The sequence below is a fragment of the Nilaparvata lugens genome, chromosome 5 (genome assembly GCF_014356525.2).
Source record: "Nilaparvata lugens isolate BPH chromosome 5, ASM1435652v1, whole genome shotgun sequence".
Taxonomy (NCBI): domain Eukaryota; kingdom Metazoa; phylum Arthropoda; class Insecta; order Hemiptera; family Delphacidae; genus Nilaparvata; species Nilaparvata lugens.
In genome coordinates this window covers 47,510,882-47,536,284 of record NC_052508.1, presented here as the reverse complement: position 1 = coordinate 47,536,284, position 25,403 = coordinate 47,510,882, and the positions used below count along the sequence as shown (strand labels likewise).

The following is a 25,403-nucleotide window of genomic DNA, read 5'->3' as shown; positions in this document are numbered from 1 at the left end:
ATGAAAACTTGATGTCGTGAGACATGACGAACTGAATGACTCAACTTAATATTTGTTCCAGTGTGTCTCAAAATAAAATAATAATAATTCTTCATTGTCACGAATATTTTGACAAATACATAAACATCGTCAGGTACCAACAAGAAAATCACAAAGCAACACTATAGTAACTATAACTGTTATATAATACTGATATTACAGTTATTGAATAAAAAACCATAGAGAGAAGAAAGCATAAAAAGATATACCATGATATATGGCGTTTATGTTACAATTTTCACTGTTAACTCAAACCGATAGTCAAGGTAGTTCATTTGACGCTGGTAGTCTCTCATACTGTGCCATTCTTACACACTCACCTGGCCAAAATAGACAGTAGTCTATAGTAATCGGCTTGAGTTAACAAGAAATCGACTTGAAATTTGGTACATGAACTACGTATACCATGAGATATCTACTTATACTATCTTTTCTCTATGATGAAACTAAAAGAAACAATTGAAGAGACTTGAAATGTTGTCAAAAATCCATTTTATTTAAATAAAAATTAATGTGAGCACACACGAAAGCATGCTCCTGTAAAATATAAATTTTTATCTAAATAAAGTGGATTTTTGGCAACATTTCAAGTCTCTTCAGTTATGGAAAAGTTCCACAACATCAATATTCACGCTATAAAATTAATTGATAGAAGAAACAACACTTATAAATGTAAATATCACACAGAACATGACAGAGATGTCATACATATAAGAATGAATAACAGAAATGCTGAAAATAGGTACTTGATGTTATGAGAACTTGATGAATGAGATCCCCCTCAGAAAACAACTTAAAAACAAGTATGGATGACAAATAATTATGCATTACTAAACAGTTAACTCACCTTCAAACTGATCTTGATGATGCCGGTGAGGATGGAGACCTTTGAGAATTCGACAGGAGCGAATATCTCGATGCGCTCAGAGAAGAGTTTGTGGATGTGAGTGGCGGCGGCGGCGGCCATGGAGTGCGAGTGAGACGACCAGTTGGTGAGGCTGCGGTGTTGGTGGCGCGAGTGCGTCTTGCGGCTGGAGTCAGAGCTCCGCTCGGCACGCGAGCCTTCCTCGAACAGCATGCCTACCTGCAAACAGACACTACACAATGAGTATCCAGAAGGTGAGTTTACCACTTGATCAAAACCTTGTAGCACTGATATAACAAGGTATTGGAACATGAGAAATAGAGGCTACGAGATAATGGGCCATATGAATAAAGTTGAGCATTTGCTTATACTTCTAAAATCTGGAGCATTTGCTTCATTTTCTATGAATAAACGTGAGCAAAACCTTTTGCTCATGCTCATCAAAAAAATAGTTTAAGCATTTGCTTAGAAGTAAAAGCTTTTGCTCAAAATTGTATGAATAAACTAGAGAATTTGCTCAACTTTTGAAGCGAATGCTTCAAAAAAGGTGAGTACTCTGGAGCATCTTTTCACCTTTTGCTTATAGTAAAATGGCTAAACTAGTTCGTGTGAGTAAGAGGAAACTATACCAGATACGATCACAACCAATAGTTTAAAACTATAGAACTCTTTTTAGATTGAACCATGATATATACACCATTATTCCTACAAAAGGATAAATACAAAAGATACCTATCGACGATTATAAGAAGGCTATTGATATTATAAGATATGCTAAAATTTATTATAGAGATGACATTTTTTCACGCTATTATTTCAAAATTCTAAACTCAACTAACCTAGAACTCATTTCATAAATATAAAACACAGCAGACGACGCAAACATAAGCGGTGTCTCCTAACTTGCATATTTAGCGCTTAAGTGAGCTATAAAAACAAAGTAAGGCAACAAAGGAGAACAGTTGATGAAAAATCTTTAAAATACGTGAGCATTTGCTCCAGAGTTCAGGAGCATAACGTAAAGCTTATTCATATAGAAATGAGCAAATGCTTATGCTTCTAACTAATGCTCATGAGCAAAACCTTATGCTCCATGCTCTTGCTCATGAGCATTTGCTCTGGTTTTATTAATATTGGCCAATATATCATAACATATTATAATATGATAAAATGAGTCTCAACCCCTCAAACGGTGAGAGAGTGGCTGGCATGTAACGGATGAAGGGGTGGAAATGTCTCCCTCACACATGTTCTCCTCTCACTCTGCATTCATAAGGCAAGTGTAGAGAATGTTGGAGGTGAGGGTAGGCCTACCGGATGCTGAGACCAAACTCTTACCCCACCCCCCCCCCGCTCTCAAAATATCACAGTTATGGTGGCAGTCGAAGGTTCATGTTACACCTCTTCGCCTATACTAATATTCAATAAATAGTCATTCGAGAATTTCTAATGATATGATGAAACTTTCCCAAACCTAAAGACAGCGAACCTAGCAGTTCTAGTCGACCAATCATGATGCTCACTATGGGGCCTTCTCAAAACAACGGTTGGGGTTCCTATATGCGCAGATTTCATTTGTATTCTCAAACATGACTTTTTTAATCAGGTCGTAGAGGGAATAAACTATCTCATGTAGATTTTACAGAGAAGCGTATGAAAGCAAGCATAGAATTTCAGATACGTATTATTCATTGACATGAACATATCAACTAATAATGAAGTAATTGCTGTTAGGGCTGACAACTTACAAAACAAAAAGTAGTGTAATGACAATTTTAGCAATGGAGAATAAGGCGGATGTATTAATAGTGATCACACAAAGTTTTCATGATCTGTCACTGTTAGGCGAAAAAACATTGCTTTCAGACTTTGAAAATAGTAATTGGACTTTGGAGAAACTTTTTTTGTATGGAAGCTTCCGTTCATTCATGATGTTCTAATTTATTACAAAAAGGAGTAGATAATTACTAGTATACAGAGTGGGTGAAAAGTCCGAGAACGGCTGGGGACTCTCGTTTCAACTGATTTTCGCAACATCTAAATATTTCCAATCATGAATTAACACAACGAATTAACACAATAGTACAACGAATTTATAACACAAAAATTAATATTACAATGAAGAACATCAATGTTTAATTAGTAAAGTATACTAGCATCTTAATCTGTATTAGTGACATGTATGTTATCATGTATGTTACATGTATTACAAGGTATGTTATCAAATCAATTGATTCTCTTCAAACTGTGGAAGAAAACCTGGGTGGTTAAAACTAGTGGGAGGAAATCTAGGATAGGGATAAAACTAGAGATTAATTAAACGATAAAGTTATGTGGTCTGAAGTAGAGTTGAAAAAATACAGACAAGTGAGAAGCAAACCGTTGGAGCAACTACATTCCACACAAATCAAAGGAGAGCAAAAATTTGAATGAGAAAATCTCTCGAGTAACGATTGAAAGCTCACAAACACCAAGAAGTAGTTTAGTAGTGTAAGAAAAGTTAAAACAGTAAATAATCGACAGACTGTATAATTATTGTTTGTACAATGTATTCAAATATCCACCAGATACCACAGCAATTCTCTTGAAATCGTATTTGAGAGGCTTCCTTTTCCTTTCCTTTTCTTATCTTCACATCAACATTTTTAACGAAGTTCAAATTATTTGTTGCAAATGATTTGAAAAAAACTTCGATGAGTAATTTTAATGCTCGATAAATTTTTAACGAAGTTCTAATTATTATTTGTTGCAAATGATTTAAAAAAAAACTTCGATGAGTAATTTTAGCGAGGTTTGACTGCCCCATCATAATCGGCAAATAAATATGAATAGATTGATAGCTCACCTGTGATATAGCCAATCCCTGCATTCGCACATAATGATTGACCAGATCCTGAGCAGCGGATCTCAGTTCGGTGCAAATTTCAGACTCATCGGTCCATCCCTGCATCGTTTGGCCGCAATGCTCCTCGACGTTGAACCATTCGTCTGTCAGTTTCAACTGTCAAAGCAAAATTATTTGAATTTAATTGAATTGTTTTACATTCCGGAGTCTCTGGAGAAGATCAAGAGCATTACAATTGTCAGAAAGAGTTTTCATGCAACAAAAGTCGAGCAATAAGCTATTATTTATTATATTATATTCACCAATATGACAGAATAAGATTTACCACACAATATAAAGATTATAAAAATAAAAAATAACGATATTAGTAGTTATTATAATTATTATTAGTTATGTTATTATATTACAAATAACTAGTGACCCCTGGGTTGGAGAACTTGCTCAAGAATGTTGTATTGTAACATTTGGTACCCACAACTTTTAAATATACAGAGTTGGTGAACATTATGGAAACAGCAAAATATTTCTTCTACGAGAGTAATATTGACAGTAGGTTTCATTGAGGTTCCTATTTGAATGAAAAATTACTCTGTCACTTTAACATCTTTGTCCCTCATATGAATCCAAATTCTTGATACATGATTTCGATACAGAGTTCCAAGAGAAAATAAATGGCGAAGGTGCGGGCTTTGATATCTCAACCCGTATCAGTTTGTTGATGTTAAAGTTATAAATCATGTTGTATATTAATCAGCTGGAATCATGTGTCACTACATGACGGTATGATAACTTCCAAATTAATAGCCTCAGCTGATGTTATTAATGAATGAATGAATGGGAAAACTGTTGTAATTCTGCATACAATAGATTCCTCAGCTGACCAAATGATAAATCACAACAAATGTTTTTTTATGCAATTTCAATGTTATTATTATATCCTGAAAAAGGACGAAGGAATGAGTCAATATTGTTGTCCAACGAACTTGACCTGTAAAAAGGTTCGAAGAATACGTGTTCAAAATTTGAAGCTGATTGATCAATTCTTCTCTAAGTTATTACAGAACATACAAACAGACGGACAACGACTTCAGTCGGCCTTCAGTAAGTCAAAAGTGAGAACTCGCAAATGCTCGTTCAACAATATAACAGAATAAGATTTGTCACACAATTTTAAGATTAGGAAAAATAAAAGAAATCAACTAGAGACCCCCCTGTGTTGAAGAACTCGCTCATGAACTGTTGTATTGATCTCTGAGATCCGCAACTTGTAATTTATACAGAGTTGGTGAGAATTATTATGGAAACAGCTGAATATATCTTTTACAAGTATGATATCACAGTAGTAGGTTCCAATTAGGATCCTAATCCAATTGAAAAAAAATGTTCTGTCGCTTCAAAACTTTTGTCCGCCATCTTGGATCCGTCATATGGCTCTAACTTCATTTCGAATCTAGCTTCATTTTGAATCCAACTTCATTTTTTACAAATGGGAAGGTGGTCATCATGATTTCGATACAGAATTTCAATGGAAATAAATAGCGAAACCCGCACATCGATATCTGAAACCGTTTCAATCATCTCAACATTATAAATGGTACTAATAAATGATACAAAAATGAAATGAATGAGTACGGTACCTATACATTGAATAATCAAGTGTTAGTGAACACTATTAGTAGCTTCTACTCACAAAGTGAAAAAAATGTCATAGCAAATGCTATCACAAGTAGTGTTAATTACGTGTATGTTACAGACAGGCAGACAGACGTTAACGGAAGAGAGTTAATTTAGTGTATTATTCAGCTGAAATCATGTGTCGGCGCATGAAGTCTGTCTGTCTGACGGTCTGTGTGACAACTGCCAAATAATGGCATCAGCTTCTTTAAATTAATGGAAAAATTACAGAAATAGCATGCAAATAATTCCAGCTGACTAATAAATGATAAATAAAAACTTTTTTTCTTATGCACTTTCAATGTTATTTTTACATCCTGAAAAAGGACGAAGGAGTGAGTCAATTTTGTTGTCCAAAGAACTTGACCTGTAAAAAGGTTCGAAGAATTCGTGTTTAAAATTTTAAGCTTATTGATAAATTCTCTCTAAAGTTCTTGTCGAACATACACACATACGGACAAGAACTTTGGGCTCTAGTAACAAAAGTGAGAACTTCGCTAACGCTCGTTCAACTATGAGTTATTAGTAGAAAACTAAGAAAGTGTCTCAACAGTAATCAAATAATATTTCTCAGGAACAAAATCAATCATCTAAGCAATAGGTAAGGGGAAAGTAGTATAAAGGAAAATGTATTTGCACAAAACAAATCAAATCAAAGTGTCGAAGACACTTAACTTATAACAAAGCCTGTGAAACACTTTTTGTATTCAAAACTCCGTGATAAAGATAATTTTTTTTATTTCTGGAGAAGAAATTTTGGTTTCTAACTCCCAATATCATTTATTTTGTTAATTATATTAATAATAAACTCCAAACACTAGTATTACAACATTAACATAGCTCATATTCCAAACACTAGTACTCTTTTGTAACCCTTTCCACCCCTCTCGCCTCACTACATAATTTTGCATTTTCTAGTAACATAGCTTATAGAAACTAGAAACAGAAACAAATATTGACAATGGGCAAACACACGTTTTGGAAAACTCCAACCCATGTTTTCAATTTTTCATCTCTTATTAAAAATAGAAGATTCAATCTATAATAATAAAATTCAAATTCTAGTTAGAAGATTTCTCTATGGGCCGGTTTCCGCGCTCGGGATTTGGCTTAGTTCTAGACTTTAAACAGCTGGATTCAGAAAATTGGCTTTCCGAAACGGGGCGTAGTCGTAGTCATTGTCATAGTCACCTTTGAATTAAATTTCGAAAAATTAGAAAATCGAACTCAAAATAAGATAAAGAGAAAATAGTGTAGAGTTTCAGCTATTTTGAATTATCTAGGAATGTTTCATTTCGTCAAGGAACAACGTTTTCCAATTATAGAAAATAAAGACTGCGACTACGCCCCGTTTTGTAAAGCCAATTTTTTGATTCCAGCTGTTTTAAAGTCTAGAACTTAGCTAATTCCCGAGCTCAGAACCCGGCCCTAAAAGTTTTGTGTAGCAGGTGAAGGTAGAATATGTAAAGTTAGGTTTACACTATGCAGCAGAGCTATATAGCAGAGCTACATGTATCAGAGCTATATAGCTCTGCTACATGTTCAAAAAGTGACACTGGAAATCTGCTATATGGCCCGTCTATATAGCAGTTTCAAGCCTATTTTCTCAGATATATAGCAGAAATTGAGCTATCCAAAGTTTTCGGTAAACATCAAAGAGAATCAGAGCTATATGTAGCAGAGCTCTGCTATATATAGCTCTGCTATATGTCAATTTTTGTTTATAGCAGAGCTAGATGTAGCTGCTCTGTCCTTAAGGAAGGCTGCCGTTTACTGCTGTTTGCAGCTGTTTAGTTCCTCCTGGATTTATACCTGATCACCTGATATACTGTACTCATTTGTTGTCAGAGTGCTAGTAGGCTACTGCGCATTACAAGCATTTCTTTTTGATTTATGATTATATTATTGTGCAAAAATGGAGAGTGAATTTGACTCGAATAAAGACAATATTAGAAGAAAGTTCTTGAAACTACTATCACAACGAACTTCTTGAGTCAAATCGTCTCTATCATCCTCATTTAGGTCTTTCAAAAGGTCACTACCACTGTATAGTTTTCTAGCCTGAAGGGAGGGTCTTATCCAAAATCTTATTTCTCTTCTCTGTGCTGAAAATATCACAGTAGCTGCGGCGAAAGCAGCGACTGCTGCAAGAACTTCCTTCTTCTTCGGCATCTGGCTGGCAACTGAACAGTGAACTTTATTCCAAACATCTTGCAGAGCTACATATAGCTCTGCTAGATAAACTTAGCGTTAAAATCTACTTATAGCAGAGCTACATCTAGCAGATCTATAATATGTAGCTGACAGAGCTATATGTAGCTCAAATTTTATATTGCTCTGCTATATAGCTCTCCAGCTACATAGTGTAGACGTAGCTAATTACAACATGCACTTAGAAACACAACATTTCAATGAATTTCATGCATCATTTCATTTCGATTCCCCTGTCATTAAAACACATTATAACAATGTGACGAATATTAGTATCCTGAGCAAGTGATTTGCAGTGTGTGATCAGTATTTCTCACCTTAACTTTTGGACAATATTAACATTTTATCAAAATTTTTTGAGAGAAATAGTACAGGCTCAGCCTAGTTTTTCCTCCAATGTCATAATTGTATTATGATTATAGTGTTTTATACAATGAATGAATAAATAAAAATTTAGCAAAAGAATTGTGTGATACTTGTAATTCAATAATAAACTAATCACTCTAAACATAATATATATTAGTTTTCACACTGATCCATATTCATTTGATTCATAGTGTTTAGGTGGAATTAATAATATCAGTTAATTCAGTTAATCTACTGAACTAAATTATGAAGAGATTCCACAACATCAACATTTATTCTACAAACTTCACCACAAGCGAATTTTTCAACTGACCAGATAGTGGACACTGGTTGCCTCGAACTCGAGGCACATCTTGGTGAGTATGAGGAGGAGGGCGAGAGTGGGGCAGGGCAGTGCGAGGGCGGAGTGGGGGGCGGTGAAGGAGCGCGCAGTCGCAGTGAGGTGATGCATGAAGCCGACCACCAGGCACTCGCGCACCGATTCTGCGCAGAACGACTCCACGAACAGACGCTTCGACATGAACGCCAGCTCCGGCTGCAAGAACACCTGAAACAAAACCCATTCAATAAACACAAAGTTATGTTGAAACCTTAATATTATGACAGTACAGGTTTCGTGGCCTAACCAGCCATATTTTCATAATAGAACCATGTTACTAATAGTTCTGTGAACAGTAGACCTCACGCAGTTTTCTCATCCACAAGTATCTGGTGTCACCTGTTCACCGGCTTCTCCATACATCTGTGTAATGCATGCAATGAATGCAATTGTCAGCTGATTGATTATGATTATTGACCGAACGCAGTGAGGTCTATGTTTTAACTCAGATTTTCTTTCGTCTGTCTGTATGTATGTAACGCATTAACAGCTAAACGCGTTGATAGAATTCTATGAGATTTGGCAGGAATATTAATTTTTCAACTGCGCGTCTATGTTTACAAAAGGTTTTTTGCAATTTTGCATTTTAAGGATAATATGGAAGGAAAAGGAATTTCCTCCATACTCCAATAACACTATATAATTATATCATCTTCTCTGAAGATAGGATTAATCTGACTATAGAATTATTTATTGACTATTTATTGAACTATTTATTGGTCTATGTTTTAATTCGGATTTTATTTTGTCTGTCTGTATGTATGTAACGCATTTACAGCCGAACGCGTTGATAGAACTCTATGAGTTCTATTAATCCTAGAAATTTATTTCTAAACATTAATTTCTTAACTGCACTACCATTGTTTAGATTGTAAGCATCTGTATTTTCCGTGATTTTTGGTAGAATATTTTGGATGATTTTCATTCGTGAATCTGCAATAGTTTTCGTTTAGCAGAATTCCTAATTTTTTACAATTCGATTGCGACAGTGCAGCTGGCTGGCTGGATGTGCTGAATGCTGAATACATTTAATACATTCGTTTAATTTTAAAGCTGTTATTAGTGTAATATCACAGCATATGTTCAATAGTGTAACTGCTCTATCGAAAATGTCTTGTAAAATATGTTCAAAATCGGTGCGTGATGCTAATAACGATTCGACCACCTACAATGACTGTCATGCGAGTGTTCATGCCAAGTGCGTAAATCTCACGATGGACGATCTCAAGTATATGCAACAGAATAAGAAAATCTGGCGGTGCGAGGATTGCTCCAAAGAGCGGCGTAGAAGCATAGCGTTGGAAACTACGGCGGCTGAGGGTGAGTTGAGCTTGCAGGACGTTTTTAGGTTGTTGAACAGAATACGTGAGGATCATAAGAGACTTGAAACCGATCTAGGTAACTCGATTGAGGCGTGTCATCAAGCAGTAGATCAATTAGCAAAGGACTACAAACTCCAAAGTGAAAGATTGAACAAGTGTCTGGGGGCTGTTGAATCACTTAAGGGGGAAATTGTTCAGTTGAAAAACGAAAATTTCTCTCCCGAAGAGGCAAAGATAACCTCTCTCCCTCACCCCTCCTTCATCCTCCCCGTTTATCTTTCAAACCAGCACTTCAAGAATAGTGCTCGAGAAGTCAGCATCGTTTCGTTCCGTGGCGTTCTAGCTGAACGCAATTATTACCTCGTCTCGTTTCGTGATATATGTAGCCTACATATCATATAGGCCTACGCATAAAGACAGGATATCGTCAGCAGTAACTTCTACACACGAGATACAGTCCACTTCCTCGCCAGTTCCAAGGTTAGTGCAAATTAAAGACTTACTTTTGGGGTTGTCGACGTTTTCGTGAATTAAATCTTAACTGTACCCCAATCCATAGGTTTGGGGACAGGAGGGATTACCATATGGTCCGACCAGGCCTAGGATATGTTCTATTTCCAAGAGATTTATTTTTCAATTTAAATTTCAATTAGTTAATAGTAGAGTTACTAGTTGATACATGCACTGATATCCATGTTAAATCCAGTTACAAAGTTCCTTTCCAAATCTCCTTGTTTATCTAATCAGTTACTTAGTTACAATGGCAAGCCCACAAGCCTTGCTTACTATTCGTGTGAAGAAGAAAGAACTTTGTTTAGCCGTGTTCAACAAGCCTATGACTTGAAAGGACATCAATGATCCTAAAATTCAATCTCAATTTTTGATAAGAAGTATATCTATTGAAAATACTGTGAAAGAATATTCTGCACTCTTAGATGAAATCAATGAATTATCTATTCAAGTTGAACCTACTAAAGAACCTGAATATCAATCACTTACCGTTATTGATAATTTATCCTGTGCAATAATAAATGCTCGTGATAAATTGAATCAAATGAAAAATGAGAAGCCGAAGGAGAAAAGTGAACCTTCACCTTCAACCTCTCATTCTCCCCGTTTGAACATGATATTACCTCCAACTGAAATAAAACCGTTTGATGGCTCTGATATTTCAGACTGGCCTAGATTCAAAAATATCTTTTCATCATTGATTGTGGATGATAAATATTATTCTCCTGTTCATAAATCCCATATTTTGCATAATTTGTTGAAAGGCGAAGCAGCCAGAGTAGTAAAATCTTTTCAGATAAGTAATGATTTTTATTTGGCATGGAAAACTCTATGCAAGCGTTATGAGAGTGATAGGGTGCTAGCTAACTACTACGTAAATGAGATTTTGAAAACTAGTTCAATCCCATTTAAACCTTCGTTACAATCGCTTCAAGATTTTGGTTAAAGTAGGTGATAGTATTACCACTCTGAAATCGTTGAAGTTCCTGATTTGGCTGATTATATCTTGTACGCATTAGCTATTCGTCAATTAGACAAAATATCACGTGAATCGTTTGAGCTCGAGGTAGCTGACAAGAGCTTCCTTCTTGTCAACAGTTGATTGATTTCGTGAATAAGAGAGTTAGATCTTATCATTATCTGCATCTGAGTGCCATCTGTTAATGAACAAAAATCTATCGAAAAGCCGAAAAATAAGTCTTTTCAGAAAAAGGTTGTCTTATCTACTCAGGCTGATAACAGCGTTCGAAATAAAAGCAGCTTAGTTACTTGTGAATTGAATGATAGTGCTGAAACAAAATGCTCATTTTGCAACTCAATGAATCATTCGTTATTCAAATGTCCTGCTTTCTTGAAAAGATCCAAAAGCTAGGAATGAATTTATTAAATCATTGAGAGTCTGTTTCAATTGTTTCTCCAATTTCACGCTGTAAACCAATGCAAGTCTAAATCGTTGTGTTATTGTGGTCGTATGCATAATAAATTACTTCATTATCCTCGTAGTAGTGATAATAGCCGTTCGAATTCTCCTGTTCGTTATCAGAAGTCTACTGATAACATCTCTAAAGTTGCTTTGAAATCGAAATCCGTTGATTCGATCACTCAAACTGATAGCACTATGAATGTTGTTGAGAATTCAAATTCTTCTAAGCATTGTTGTAAAATCTGACAAAGCATTATTGGAACGGTTCCACTTGTTACTCGTTCCACGTAGACATCATGTCATCATTTTGTGCGTCTGCGCTGTCCGGTGACGTCACAGTCAAGGTTCACGGTACTGCTTTATTCAAGTTGGTTTTCTATACTTTTCGTTGTGTTATTATTTGCCATGCAATTTTAATATTTGTGCTATTCGATTTTTTGGAATTTATTTTGTCTTTAGGCATCTTACTTTCTAGATATTTGCTACTTGTTCACCATACGTTTGCAAACGTTTTACCTACATTTCAAACACATCCGGCATCTTCCTTCTTCTGACCAGCATTGTAGTGTCTTGTCTTTTTTTTTTGCAATGGTTCTTAGTCGATGGTGCATTTACGCCTTCGGTCTAAACCTTTTATCCATTTTTATCGGACCTACGAAACGTTTTTAAAAGTGAGTTATTCTTCAATTAATTCGTTTGTTCTATTCTTCAATTGTGATTCAATTATTCATCGATTGCTTCGCATATTTACTCTGATAAACCTTTGATAAACTTTGTCAAAAATTGCAACCTCGTGTCGGCGTTCATCGCTATTTATTGATCTACAGAACGTTTTAGTGTGAATTACTTCTGCAAATTAATTCATTATTCTATTCTTCAATGTGATTCAATTATTCATCGATTGCTTCGCATATTTACTCTGATAAACCTTGATAAACTTTGTCAAAAATTGCAACCTCGTGTCGGCGTTCATCGCTATTTATTGATCTACAGAACGTTTTAAAGTGTGAATTACTTCTGCAAATTAATTCATTTATTCTATTCTTCAATTGTGATTCAATTATTCATTGATTGCTTCACATATTACTCTGATAAACTTGTCAAAAATTACAACCTTGTGTAGGCTTCAATTGCCATTCTTCTACAATTGGCTTCACCTCGTGAAACTCAAACTTTCAAGTTCATCATCTCTACCGTTTGGAATCAATCTAAAATTCCACAACTTGAAGGTCGGATTATTCGTTTGGAATTCTACTTGCTCCTGTTCTCATTTCCACTGGGGGATTTGCCTGCTGTGATGGACGCTTCCACGCTTGTCATCGCATGGCCAGATCACATCATCGCTTACTGATGTCCTGTTCCTGTGGGTATTGCGGAGTCATTGCCTGTCTGCCTGGCTGCATCTCCTCTTCAAAATTTTATTCAGGTTACATAAATCGTTCTATTCAATTTTCACTTACGTATGTATCATAATTGTTTTATTAATGTCTATCTTGACATTCAATTCACTGAGGCCACTGACGCCTATTAATTGATTTATTAATGTCTATCTTGACATTCAATTCACTGAGGCCACCGACGCCTATTAATTCATTGGATTTGACAGCTACCCTTGGCTTCACAAGTGATTTTCTGAGGCCACTGACGCCTATTTATCGTTCTATTGATGTCTATCTTGGCATTCAATTCACTAAGGCCACCGACGCCTATTAATTCATGTATTTAACAGCTACCCTTGGCTTTACAAGTGATTTTCTGAGGCCACTGACGCCTATATAATTGTATTCAATAGTAGCAACTATTCATTGGATTTGACAGCTACCCTTGCTTTACAAGTGATTTTCTGAGGCCACTGTCGCCTATTAATCGTTCTAATTGATGTCTGTCTTGACATTCAATTCATTGAAGGTCCATGTCGCCTGTATTTAACCTGGACAATCTTTACATTGTATTATTAGCTACCCTTAGCTCTTAAGTGATATTTTAAGGCCAGTGACGCCTATTATTGTTTTGTCGATGTCTATCTTGACATTCAAATCACTGAAGGCCTATGCCACATATTTTTATGTACTCTATTTGTTGAACACTATCTGCAGATCATTGTCATATTTTTTTATAATAATATTATTTTATTCCTCTTATAAATCATTAAGTTTGAACCTTACAGCAATAACTTTCATTATAGCACTCAATTTATATTCATTTCAGGTATCATTAATATACCTTTTCGATTATTGTCAGGCTTCAATGGTCATTAATGTCATTGACCTAATTTCATTTAAATTTTGTATTTCTCTAACGTTTTATCATGTTGTAATTATCCCAAGATATTTGACTCAACCTACTTACAATTGTTTTTGTATGTGGCCATCTGCCTATTATTATTTTATTGTTATTAATCTTATCTTGTGATTCATTTAGTCTTTTATTGGCGTACTTACCACACTTCAAGCTATCAGTATTTTTATGCACAGAATTCAAAGATTTATTTGTAGGTATTAATACCAACTATCATTCACAGTCCACTGCCCTGACCTGGATTCTGTCATAAAAATTGGTTCATCCGGGCCAGATTTCTTGATCCAGTGTTTACCTAGGTAATTGTTAATGGACCAATTGGATAAAAATTGGTCCTCCTGCCCGTCATCTTTGACCCAGTTTACCTAGGATAATTGTTAATTTTATTACCCATTTCTTGGTCCATTGAACCTTAGGGTTTCAGTGACCGTGTGCCTAATAGTCTAGCTTGACGCCAATGATTAGGTCCCACTCTAGAGTATATTTATTCCATTGTACCTTTGTATGTTTATATTGTTTAATATTAAGCATTCACACACTTGTTTCAAATTTTCAGTACTGGCTGCAACTCAAAGCACGCTGTGACGTGTATGCACCAGCTATCAACTATCTTGTACCCTGAGAGACTGAACCGCACTGAACTGGTCACAGACGGCTATTGCGCATTGAGAAAACAACACAACTATCATACTTAATTCTAAGTGAACCTAGTTCGTTTTTGACAGTCAATAATTGATAATAAGTGGCTTCAGTATCCACAACATAATTGTTATAGCTGGTTATGAACCAATCTATTTCCTGGTGTAAATTGTCTCTTGCATTGAAAAGAGCAGAAGGCTCAGGAAGTGAATCTTCCTCATGATCGGACATGCTTAAAAACTAACAGAAAAACCTGAGTGAATGAAACGATGCTGCACTGTAGCAATGCGATTGCTGCGCCAATAAGCAACTTTGAGCGCTGGTCCAGTACGCAGAGAGGCACGCCTGTGCGTTTGAGGCAAGTTGTATCAAGCTTGCTGTGCGGCGAGTCAAGTAGCGAGCTCGCAAGGCGGTGTAGTTTGCCAATCTAAAATTCCACAACTTGAAGGTCGGATTATTCGTTTGGAATTCTACTTGCTCCTGTTCTCATTTCCACTGGGGGATTTGCCTGCTGTGATGGACGCTTCCACGCTTGTCATCGCATGGCCAGATCACATCATCGCTTACTGATGTCCTGTTCCTGTGGGTATTGCGGAGTCATTGCCTGTCTGCCTGGCTGCATCTCCTCTTCAAAATTTTATTCAGGTTACATAATCGTTCTATTCAATTTTCACTTACGTATGTATCATAATTGTTTTATTAATGTCTATCTTGACATTCAATTCACTGAGGCCACTGACGCCTATTAATTGATTTATTAATGTCTATCTTGACATTCAATTCACTGAGGCCACCGACGCCTATTAATTCATTGGATTTGACAGCTACCTTGGCTTCACAAGTGATTTTCTGAGGCCACTGACGCCTATTATCGTTCTATTGATGTCTATCTTGGCATTCAATTCACTAAGGCCACCGACGCCTATTAATTCATTGTATTTAACAGCTACCCTTGGCTTTACAAGTGATTTTCTGAGGCACTGACGCCTATATAATTGTATTCAATAGTAGCACTATTCATTGATTGACAGCTACCCTTGGCTTTACAAGTGATTTTCTGAGGCCACTGTCGCCTATTGATCGTTCTAATTGATGTCTGTCTTGACATTCAATTCATTGAAGGTCCATGTCGCCTGTATTTAACCTGGACAATCTTACATTGTATTTATTAGCTACCCTTAGCTCTTAAGTGATATTTTAAGGCCAGTGACGCCTATTAATTGTTTTGTCGATGTCTATCTTGACATTCAAATCACTGAAGGCCTATGCCGCATATTTTTATGTACTCTATTTGTTGAACACTATCTGCAGATCATTGTCATATTTTTATTAATAATAATATTATTATTATTCCTCTTATAAATCATTAAGATTGAACCTTACAGCAATAACTTTCATTATAGCACTCAATTTATATTCATTTCAGGTATCATTAATATTACCTTTTCGATTATTGTCAGGCTTCAATGGTCATTAATGTCATTGACCTAATTTCATTTAAATTTTGTATTTCTCTAACGTTTTATCATGTTGTAATTATCCCAAGATATTTGACTCAACCTACTTACAATTGTTTTTGTATGTGGCCATCTGCCTATTATTATTTTATTGTTATTAAATCTTATCTTGTTGATTCATTTAGTCTTTTATTGGCGTACTTACCACACTTCAAGCTATCAGTATTTTTATGCACAGAATTCAAAGATTTATTTGTAGGTATTAATACCAACTATCATTCACAGTCCACTGCCCTGACCTTGGATTCTGTCAATTGTGGTATCACTGATAATGTTATTGATAAGTCATCAATTGTTAGTTTAATTCCTAAAACGAGTGTTGTTCTAGGTACTGCTCAAGCAGTTATTAAAAATTCATTTGGTTCGTTTATTGGTGTTCGTTTAATGATTGATTCTGGTAGTACTGCTAATTTCATCACAAAAGATCTTGTTATGAAACTTGGTTTATCTGTTCATGATTGTCAACAAAATTTCTCTGGTTTGAATTCCTCGAGTGTAGGGAATTCTTCTGGTGTTGTGAAATGTTTGTTGAAACCTAAGGGCTCAAATCACCCTTGTTTAGAAGCTGAGGCTTATGTGATTGATAAAATAGTTGGTTCATTGCCCCCTATTTATCTCAGTTCAAAAGTGCAAAATGAGTTGAAAAAATTCAACCTTGCTGATCCTGTGTTCTATGAACAACGTTCCGTTGATCTTCTATTGGGATGCCAGTTATTCAACAAAATATTACGTCATCATAGTCAAGTCTCATCTAGTGAAGAGTGTTCGTTTTGCGTGATTCCCACCGTGTTTGGTGACATTATTTTGGGTGAATTTCCATATCATTCCGGTCTTCTTAATCAGTCATTGACTGCATTAATGACGTGTCCCACCTCTGAGAACTCGTTGATTAATTTGGTTCATAAGTTTTGGGAAAGTGAAGAAATTCCTAATCATAAATTCCTAGTCCCGATGATGAGTTTTGTAAGAAACATTTTGCTGAAACTCACACGCGTGATACTGAAGGAAGATATGTTGTTCGTCTCCCTTTCAAAGTTGACACTAATCAACTCAAGTTTCATGAATCTCATGATGTTGCTTTAAATCGTTTTCTGTCGTTGGAGCGTCGTATGCTGCGTGATGCTCGTTTGAAATCTGATTGCGTATCATTTATGGAAGAGTATCTTCTTTTGGATCATATGGAAGTTGCTAAAAAACCAGATAAATATTTTATTCCTTATTTTTGTGTATCAATCCGTCATCACCCACAACAAAGGTTCGTGTTGTATTTGATGGGTCTGCTAAAAAGAGTCACATTTCGTTGAATCAAGTTCTTCATTCAGGTCCAAAATTGTTAAATGACATATGTGATGTGTTAACTAGATTCAGACTTCACTCATTCGTATTCACGTGTGATGTTACGAAAATGTATCGTGCTATCCTCGTTGATGAAGAAGATCGTTCCTTCCTTCACATATTGTTTCGTAAAGATCCTTCCGATGATATTGTCGTTTATGAGCTCAAAACAATCACATATGGTTTGAAACCGTCTGGTTTTCTTGCTCAACGTGCTCTCATTCAACTGGCGAAAGATGAAGGAGATAAATTTCCGTTGGCAGCAGCAGCTATTCGTGATGATATATATCACGACGATTTTCTCACAGGTGCTAATTCGTTGGAAGAAATCTGTGAAATAAAATCACAACTTTGTAATTTTCTAAACTGTGCTCATATCAAGTTGAATAAATGGAGCAGTAATTCTCCTGAGTTCTTGGATTTGATTCGTTCTGAAAACACTCAAGTACCACTTCATATCAGTGATGAGCCTAATTCAAATGTGAAAGTTCTTGGCGTAATGTGGAACCCAACTACTGATTGTTTTCATATTAAAGTCTCCGTTCCAGAGTTTCAAAAGAAAAACTCTAAGCGCACTGTTCTGTCCGTTATCGCGCGTCTGTATGACCCTCTCGGTTTTATAGCTCCAGTAATATTCAAAATGAAATGTTTTTTACAAGAGCTGTGGAAGTTGGATATCGATTGGGATACGCCGATTCCTGTTGAATACAACGAATGCTGGAACGAGCTGATGAGAGAGCTTCCTGCTCTAAGTTCAATTTCAATTCCTCGATGCGTTTATGGTGATGCTTTTTCTTGTCAAATACTTGGGTTTTCCGACGCATCGCAGAAAGGAATCTGTGCTTGTATCTTCTTGAGAGTTGTGTCGTCAGAATCTACGGTGAAATGCTTCCTGTTGAAAGCAAAAACTAAAGTTGCGTCGTTGAAAACTCTGTCTATTCCTCGATTAGAGCTTCAAGCTGCGTTGTTGCTTTCGCGATTGTATGTTTCAGTCCTTCCTTCACTGGAAAAAATCAATCTTCAATCTACGTTTCTGTTCAGTGATTCAACTATTGTTTTATCTTGGTTGCATATACCTCCTTACAAGTTGCAAACGTTTGTTGCAAATCGTGTTGTGAGAATATTAGAGTTGACTAATATTTCTGATTGGAATCACATTGCTACTGATTTCAATATTGCCGACGTTGGATCGAGAGGCATTTCTCCCCAAAACTTGTGCAATTCGCAAGATTGGTTCAATGCTCCAACGTGGTGTTCTAATTCGTTGTCATGTTGGCCGTTGTCATCTATGACTTACCCTGCTACTGAAATTTGCCTGATGTGAAACAAAATAAAGGTGTTGTTTTGAATATCACTGAAGAGACTGCTGTTATTCAGATAACACGTTTCTCCTCATACATGAGATTGTTACGTTCCTGTGCTTATGTTTTACGTTTCGTGAATAACTGTAAAGCATCAATTAGTGGTGTCTGTCGTAAATCAGGCGCACTTAGTGTTCAAGAGTTGAAATGTGCACAAATTTATTGTGTTAAAATTGTTCAAAAGTGTCATTTCAATCGTGAACTCGACCTATTGAAAGAGGGTAAACCTTGTGATAAGAGTTTCCAAAAATTGTCTGTATTCTTGGATTGTGATGGTGTGATTCGTGTTGGTGGCAGATTGGTAAATAGTGCTTTAGGATATGAAGCCAAGCATCCTTGTTTGATACATAAAGATAGTCATTTTACTAAACTCCTCATTGAGTATTATCATATTTCTCATCTTCATGCTGGACCAAGAATAGTGCGTGCTCTTATTCAGCGTTATTTTTGGATTGTTGGAGCACACAGTGTTATCAGAAATGTGATTTTCAATTGTACTCGTTGCCGTTTATTCAATGCAACTCCTGTTGCTCCCGTCATGGGTGATCTTCCCAGCTCTCGTGTTGTTCCCAGTGCTCCCTTTCTGAAGGCTGCGGTCGATCTAGCTGGTCCTTTCACTGTCAAAGAGAGTATTCGGCCCAAAGCTCGTACGTACAAGGCATACTTTGCACTGTTTGTCTGTCTGGCAACAAAAGCTTGTCACATTGAGGTGCTTACAAGTCTTTCATCCGAAGAGTTTATTAACACTCTCCATCGTTTTGTTTCTAGGCGTGGATTGCCTAAAGAAATATTCTGTGATCAAGGGACGAATTTCAAAGGTGCTGCGCGACAATTGAAGGAAATTGTTGAATTTCTCAGATCATCAGAAAATCAATCCAACGTCTGTGATGCGATGTCATCTAAAAGCATCCAATTTCGTTTTAATATTCCACATGCTCCTTTCATGAATGGAATCTGTGAGTCTAATATTAAAAATGTGAAATTCCATTTGTTTCGTGAAGTGGGAAATTCGGTCCTAACTATTGTTGAGCTTTCCACTCTGTTGGTGAAAATTGAGGCGATACTCAATTCGAGACCGTTGTATGCGCTCTCTTCATCTCCTGATGACTACGAGGCGCTGACTCCCGGACATTTCCTTGTTCATCGCCCTCTGTTGGCGGTTCCTGAAATTGACGTGAGTGATGTCAACGAGCACAGACTGTCTCGTTGGGAAAAGGTTAATCGCTTCACTCAGAGATTGTGGAAGAGGTGGGAGAGTGAATACCTCCACACTCTTCAACAGAAGAATAAGTGGTTTGAGAGTGACACAAACCTTCAGGTAGGGCAGTTAGTATGGATTAAAGAGGACAATTCATCACCCTTATCATACCCGTTAGGTAGAGTCACCCAAATCATAAGTGATGCTAAGGGTGTTGTGCGCTCAGCTCACGTGAAAACTAACTCTGGTGAGTATGTTAGGCCAGTTAGGAAACTTGCCCCCATACTTCCCTATTAGTTTGACCCACACCCTAAGTTTTCCGTTTTCCTTTCCTATTCCTTTTTCCCTTCGTTTTTCCTTTCCTACCGTTCAGTGCTTGTTGTTCTGTTTTTTTTCTTTTACTTTTAAATTTTAGTTTTTTTTTGAGTTTATGTTCTTGGAAATGGGGCATTCCAAGGCGGGCGGAGATGGTGGATTCACGGAGGATCGGCAGCCTTGATTGTGGGTTGATTAGTTTGCGCTTTCCTCCCCTTCCCCCTCTCCGAAGAGGCAAAGATAACCTCTCTCCCTCACCCCTCCTTCATCCTCCCCGTTTATCTTTCAAACCAGCACTTCAAGAATAGTGCTCGAGAAGTCAGCATCGTTTCGTTTCGTTCCGTGGCGTTCTAGCTGAACGCAATTATTACCTCGTCTCGTTTCGTGATATATGTAGCCTACAATATCATATAGGCCTACGCATAAAGACAGGATATCGTCAGCAGTAACTTCTACACACGAGATACAGTCCACTTCCTCGCCAGTTCCAAGGTTAGTGCAAATTAAAGACTTACTTTTGGGGTTGTCGACGTTTTCGTGAATTAAATCTTAACTGTACCCCAATCCATAGGTTTGGGGACAGGACGGGATTACCAAGTTCTGTGAACAGTAGACCTCCCGCAGTTTTCTCATCCACAAATATCTGGTGTCACCTGTTCACCGGCTTCTCCAGACATCTGTGTAATGCATGCAATGAATGCACTTGTCAGCTGATTGATTATGATTATTGACCGAACGCAGTGAGGTCTATGTTTTAACTCAGATTTTCTTTCGTCTGTCTGTATGTATGTAACGCATTAACAGCTAAACGCGTTGATAGAATTCTATGAGATTTGGCAGGAATATTAATTTTTTAACTGCGCGTCTATGTATACACAAGGTTTTTTGAAATTTTGCATTTGAAGGATAATATGGAAGGAAAAGGAATTTCCTCCATACTCCAATAACACTATATAATTATATCATCTTCTCTGGAGATAGGATTAATCTGACTATAGAATTATTTATTGACCTCACGCAGTGAGGTCTATGTTTTAATTCGGATTTTATTTTGTCTGTCTGTATGTATGTAACGCATTTACAGCCGAACGCGTTGATAGAACTCTATGAGTTCTATTAATCCTAGAAATTGATTTCTAAACATTAATTTCTTAACTGCATTACCATTGTTTAGATTGTAAACATCTGTATTTTCCGTGATTTTTGGTGGAATATTTTGGATGATTTTCATTCGTGAATCTGCAATAGTTTTCGTTTTAGCAGAGTTCCTAAATTTTTTACAATTCGATTGCGACAGTGCAGCTGGCTGGTTGGATGTGCTGAATGCTGAATACATTTTGGTAGAGCATCGCTGGGCTCAATAACAAAGCACAATCTCTTGCAACTTTTACAACATTATTTGTATTGGAAATTTAGAATGTTTTAATAAAAATATTATGCTTTTAAAATTCTAGAAGTTTTTTTTATGGACATTCCATGAATAGTTCTGCATTATTCCACAGCAACATGTCTTATTTAAGTAATGAAACTATATTACATGATAAAAGATACTATAAAAGTATAGGTAGTGGAATAGATAATTTCTTATAAAATATCTCCTATATGGGTAATTATAGTAAGCATCCCCTACTAAAGCAAATTAGAAAAGAACAACTCAATGAATGAATTTCAAATTTTGTTTCCTTTTATAAATGGATTTATAACTAATCATTGTTAATCTTTTCATGTTTTAGGCAACTACAAATACATCAAATACTTGATGAGCTAGAGTCAGATGAGCTGCAAACAAATGATGTCACAACATCTACATCAAGCCTCCAGATCCTGCTGACTTATCTGATGAGGACTTGGGAAATGAGGATAAAGGAGGGCTCAACGATAATCTAAGCAGTAGACAGCTAGCAGCCAATGATGAGATTGTTTTTACCAATGATGACCAGGATCAATAGACTAAACCATTTCACTGCACAAAATGTGGGCAATGAAAAAATAAGATATGCAGGATCAAATTGCAGTGGAAGTGTTTGTACTAGATACCAGAAATGGAAAACGTAGGACTTTGTATTCCATGTTTCATGGTATAGTACACCAAAAAATGGCATTTCTTATAGTCATAATATGTATCTAAAAAAATGTATTTTTTTCATTTATAAAATAGAGTTATAGTACCCTTCAAAATTAATAAAACAAGAATACAAATTGTAAAGTAACTACTAATTTTGGTTTTTATTATTTATTATTTTATTAATTTTAAAGGATATTATAATTCCAATTTATAATTACAAGAAGCCCTGAATTCATACATTTTAAAAGTATTTTTCATATATTATATATTTTAATGAACAACATTATTTACACACATATTATCATGTTTATTGATAACAGCAGAGTAGTTGATTACCAAGTTTAATCAATTGATACTGTAAACGCCCCGTGTTGCCATATGGTAACATTACATTTTTCCATATATTTCCATATAAGCGAATAAAAAAATGAAATAATATTTCAGGAGTTGTTTTTAAGAACTGTATTAACGTCTCATGTGAGAAAAAGTAAAAAAATTGAAAAAACTTGGCCGTTTTAATATTCGAACGAATACCAATTGAATTACCTTCAAATCCTGCAGGACCCCTTTGATCTTCTCAACGGTGGAGAGGACGAGGGAGGTGACCAGCTCAGTGGAGAGGCCGGCAGTGGAGGCCTCCTGTGAGGTGAGCCTAGGCGCAGCCAAGCTCTGTCTGACACTCGTCAGACTGTCAGCCAGGTGCGCCTTCAGTGTGTGCAAGTGAGAGCGACACTGGCGACGCCCTGCCCGTATCACTATCTCTGTTGCCATCCTGAAATCACAAAAAATGAATCAGGATTATCTATTAATTTATTGAATCATTGGTCAAGTCGTTAGGTCGTGTCAGGGGCCCTGAAATTGATCAGGTGCGACCTGAAAACTCTAACACCAGATATGTGCGAGCCAGGTTACTTGATATTATCATTACATGGGAAACCATACATCGCTAGGTATTTTTCCTCCTTTCTTTTTTTCAGCACACCCCATCATGAAGCCAGTTTTTGTATTTTATTAGAAATTTATTTTTGATTGTGATTTTTTGTGTTTTGATTGCTTTTATGTATATTGTATTGTGTTGATTTGAATAAAATTATTGATTGATTGGTACAATTATTGGCAGTCAAACCAATGAGAAGGAATATAAGAAGGATTTACCTTTACAGCTTGAATACAAACAGTAGAATTTCTTTATTCATGAACTCTGGAGAAAATATGGGAAATTTCATACTATATTGGATATTTTCAATTCATCATCTTTCTGTGATGTACAGAAGGTGATGGATGGTGTAGCAAATTTCTAATCTTTTTTAATGAATCGGTGGTTGTGACAACCTCAACTCGTTTCATCACAATATTAATTATAATATTCAAATGCATTCATTGCATTCAAACTCAAGTTTAAACCAAGTTGAACCAAATGAGCATAACCCAACATTTATGACTAATGGAATATTTCTGTAATACATTGCTACAAACAACTGAATAATAGTATATAAAATAATTAAGGTTTTTATACTCATTAATATAGGTATTAACATAGATATTAATACTCATCAATAATTTCCTTCCAACCATTTTCAAGAGCTTGGAAAATACTGTAAACATATTCTACTCCCATATATGTCTTTGTACTTTATAAATACAAATAATACTATAGTATGATCAAAGCAAAAATTATTGATGTTTACATTTTGTTTCTATATTCTGATTGGATGAATGAGGAATCAGGTCAGCCAACTAATATTATTGTGATATTACTGAATATACTCTCAGGCCACACAATATTATTATCATTACTATTTACTAAATTTGGGGTTCAAAAAAGCCGTTCAAACTAAACGGACGATCTGATTAAGTTCAGCATAACAATTGTAGGTTTAAACAGCGTTCTAATTGAATGGCGTCTACTCTAGACATAGTTTAAATAAATGAGCAGCCAGTTCAGTCAAATAATATTATTGTAAAATAAATAAAACAATATTGAAACTTGAAGTACCCTTTATTATTTAAAATATTACAACTAGTTTCGACCATAACTTACGTCACTTTCAAGTTGAGATAACTTCAAGTTCAAATAATATTATTGTAAAATTAATAAAACAATATTTAAACTTGAAGTAATATTCTAAATAATAAAGGGTAATTCAAGTTACAATATTGTTTTATTAATTTGTAAAAGTATCCCATTCAAGTGAAGTGTTTTTATAATATTATTGTAATATCACTGAATATATCACTCAGGCCACACAATATTATTATTGATATTTGAGGTTCCAAATAGCCGTTCAAACTAAACAGTCTATCTGATCCTGTTCAGCATAACAATTGTAGGTTTAAACAGCGTTCTAGTTGAACGGCGTGTACTCTAGACATAGTTTAAAATATCATGGTGCATGTGGGTGTTAATGCTAGTGGTATCCTTGTCCACTGCCATTATACGGTGGACCTCACTCCACCTTGGCCGTTGTTAAAGCTAGTGATACTTGCATGGCGAAGTCAGCGTGGGCGGTGAGCGAGTTGATGGCAGTGAGGCGGCGGTGGAAGCGGTCGAGGGCGCGAACCAACATGGCCGTGTCTCCCACCTCCTGCTCCAGCTCCACGCGCCACTGCACCACCTCCAGGTAGGCATCCATCTTGCTCTTCACAAACAATGACAGCTTGGCCGACATCTCGTCGTCACTAACCAATCAAACAATCAAATAAACAAACAATCAAACCTTTCAATTAATCAAACTTTCTATTCCAAAAATACATGGAATTGTACATGAATGCGTCACAAAGATAAAAAATAAAATAGAAAGAAAATATCACGTGTTTACAAAGATAAGAAATAAGGATAAATCCTAAACGTTATCTATACTATAATAAAGGTAAGAACTGGCTTATACGCGTACGGGATAGGAAATTCACGTATGACGCATCATCACGACTGAAATACTAGACTGATTAACTTCAAATTTTGCATATAGTTTCTCAATTTACCGACAATGTTATAGACCTATTTTAAATTCTTAAAAATTTCGGTAGGCCTCGAAGTTAGT

The 25,403-nt window shown here is 36.0% G+C and overlaps 1 protein-coding gene across 1 annotated transcript in view; it reads right to left on the bottom strand.

Moving 5' to 3' along the window:
- Positions 1 to 25,403, bottom strand: part of LOC111054656 (vacuolar protein sorting-associated protein 51 homolog) — a 48,325-nt gene that overhangs the window by 3,708 nt on the left and 19,214 nt on the right. Inside the window, exons 8-13 of the mRNA XM_039429510.1 lie at positions 24,850 to 25,041; positions 22,909 to 23,134; positions 8,314 to 8,547; positions 3,750 to 3,905; positions 2,873 to 2,941; positions 887 to 1,228 (exon numbers count right to left, since the gene is read on the bottom strand). Coding sequence (XP_039285444.1) covers positions 887 to 1,228; positions 2,873 to 2,941; positions 3,750 to 3,905; positions 8,314 to 8,547; positions 22,909 to 23,134; positions 24,850 to 25,041 — 1,219 coding nt within the window. The remainder of the gene's footprint in view (positions 1 to 886; positions 1,229 to 2,872; positions 2,942 to 3,749; positions 3,906 to 8,313; positions 8,548 to 22,908; positions 23,135 to 24,849; positions 25,042 to 25,403) is intronic.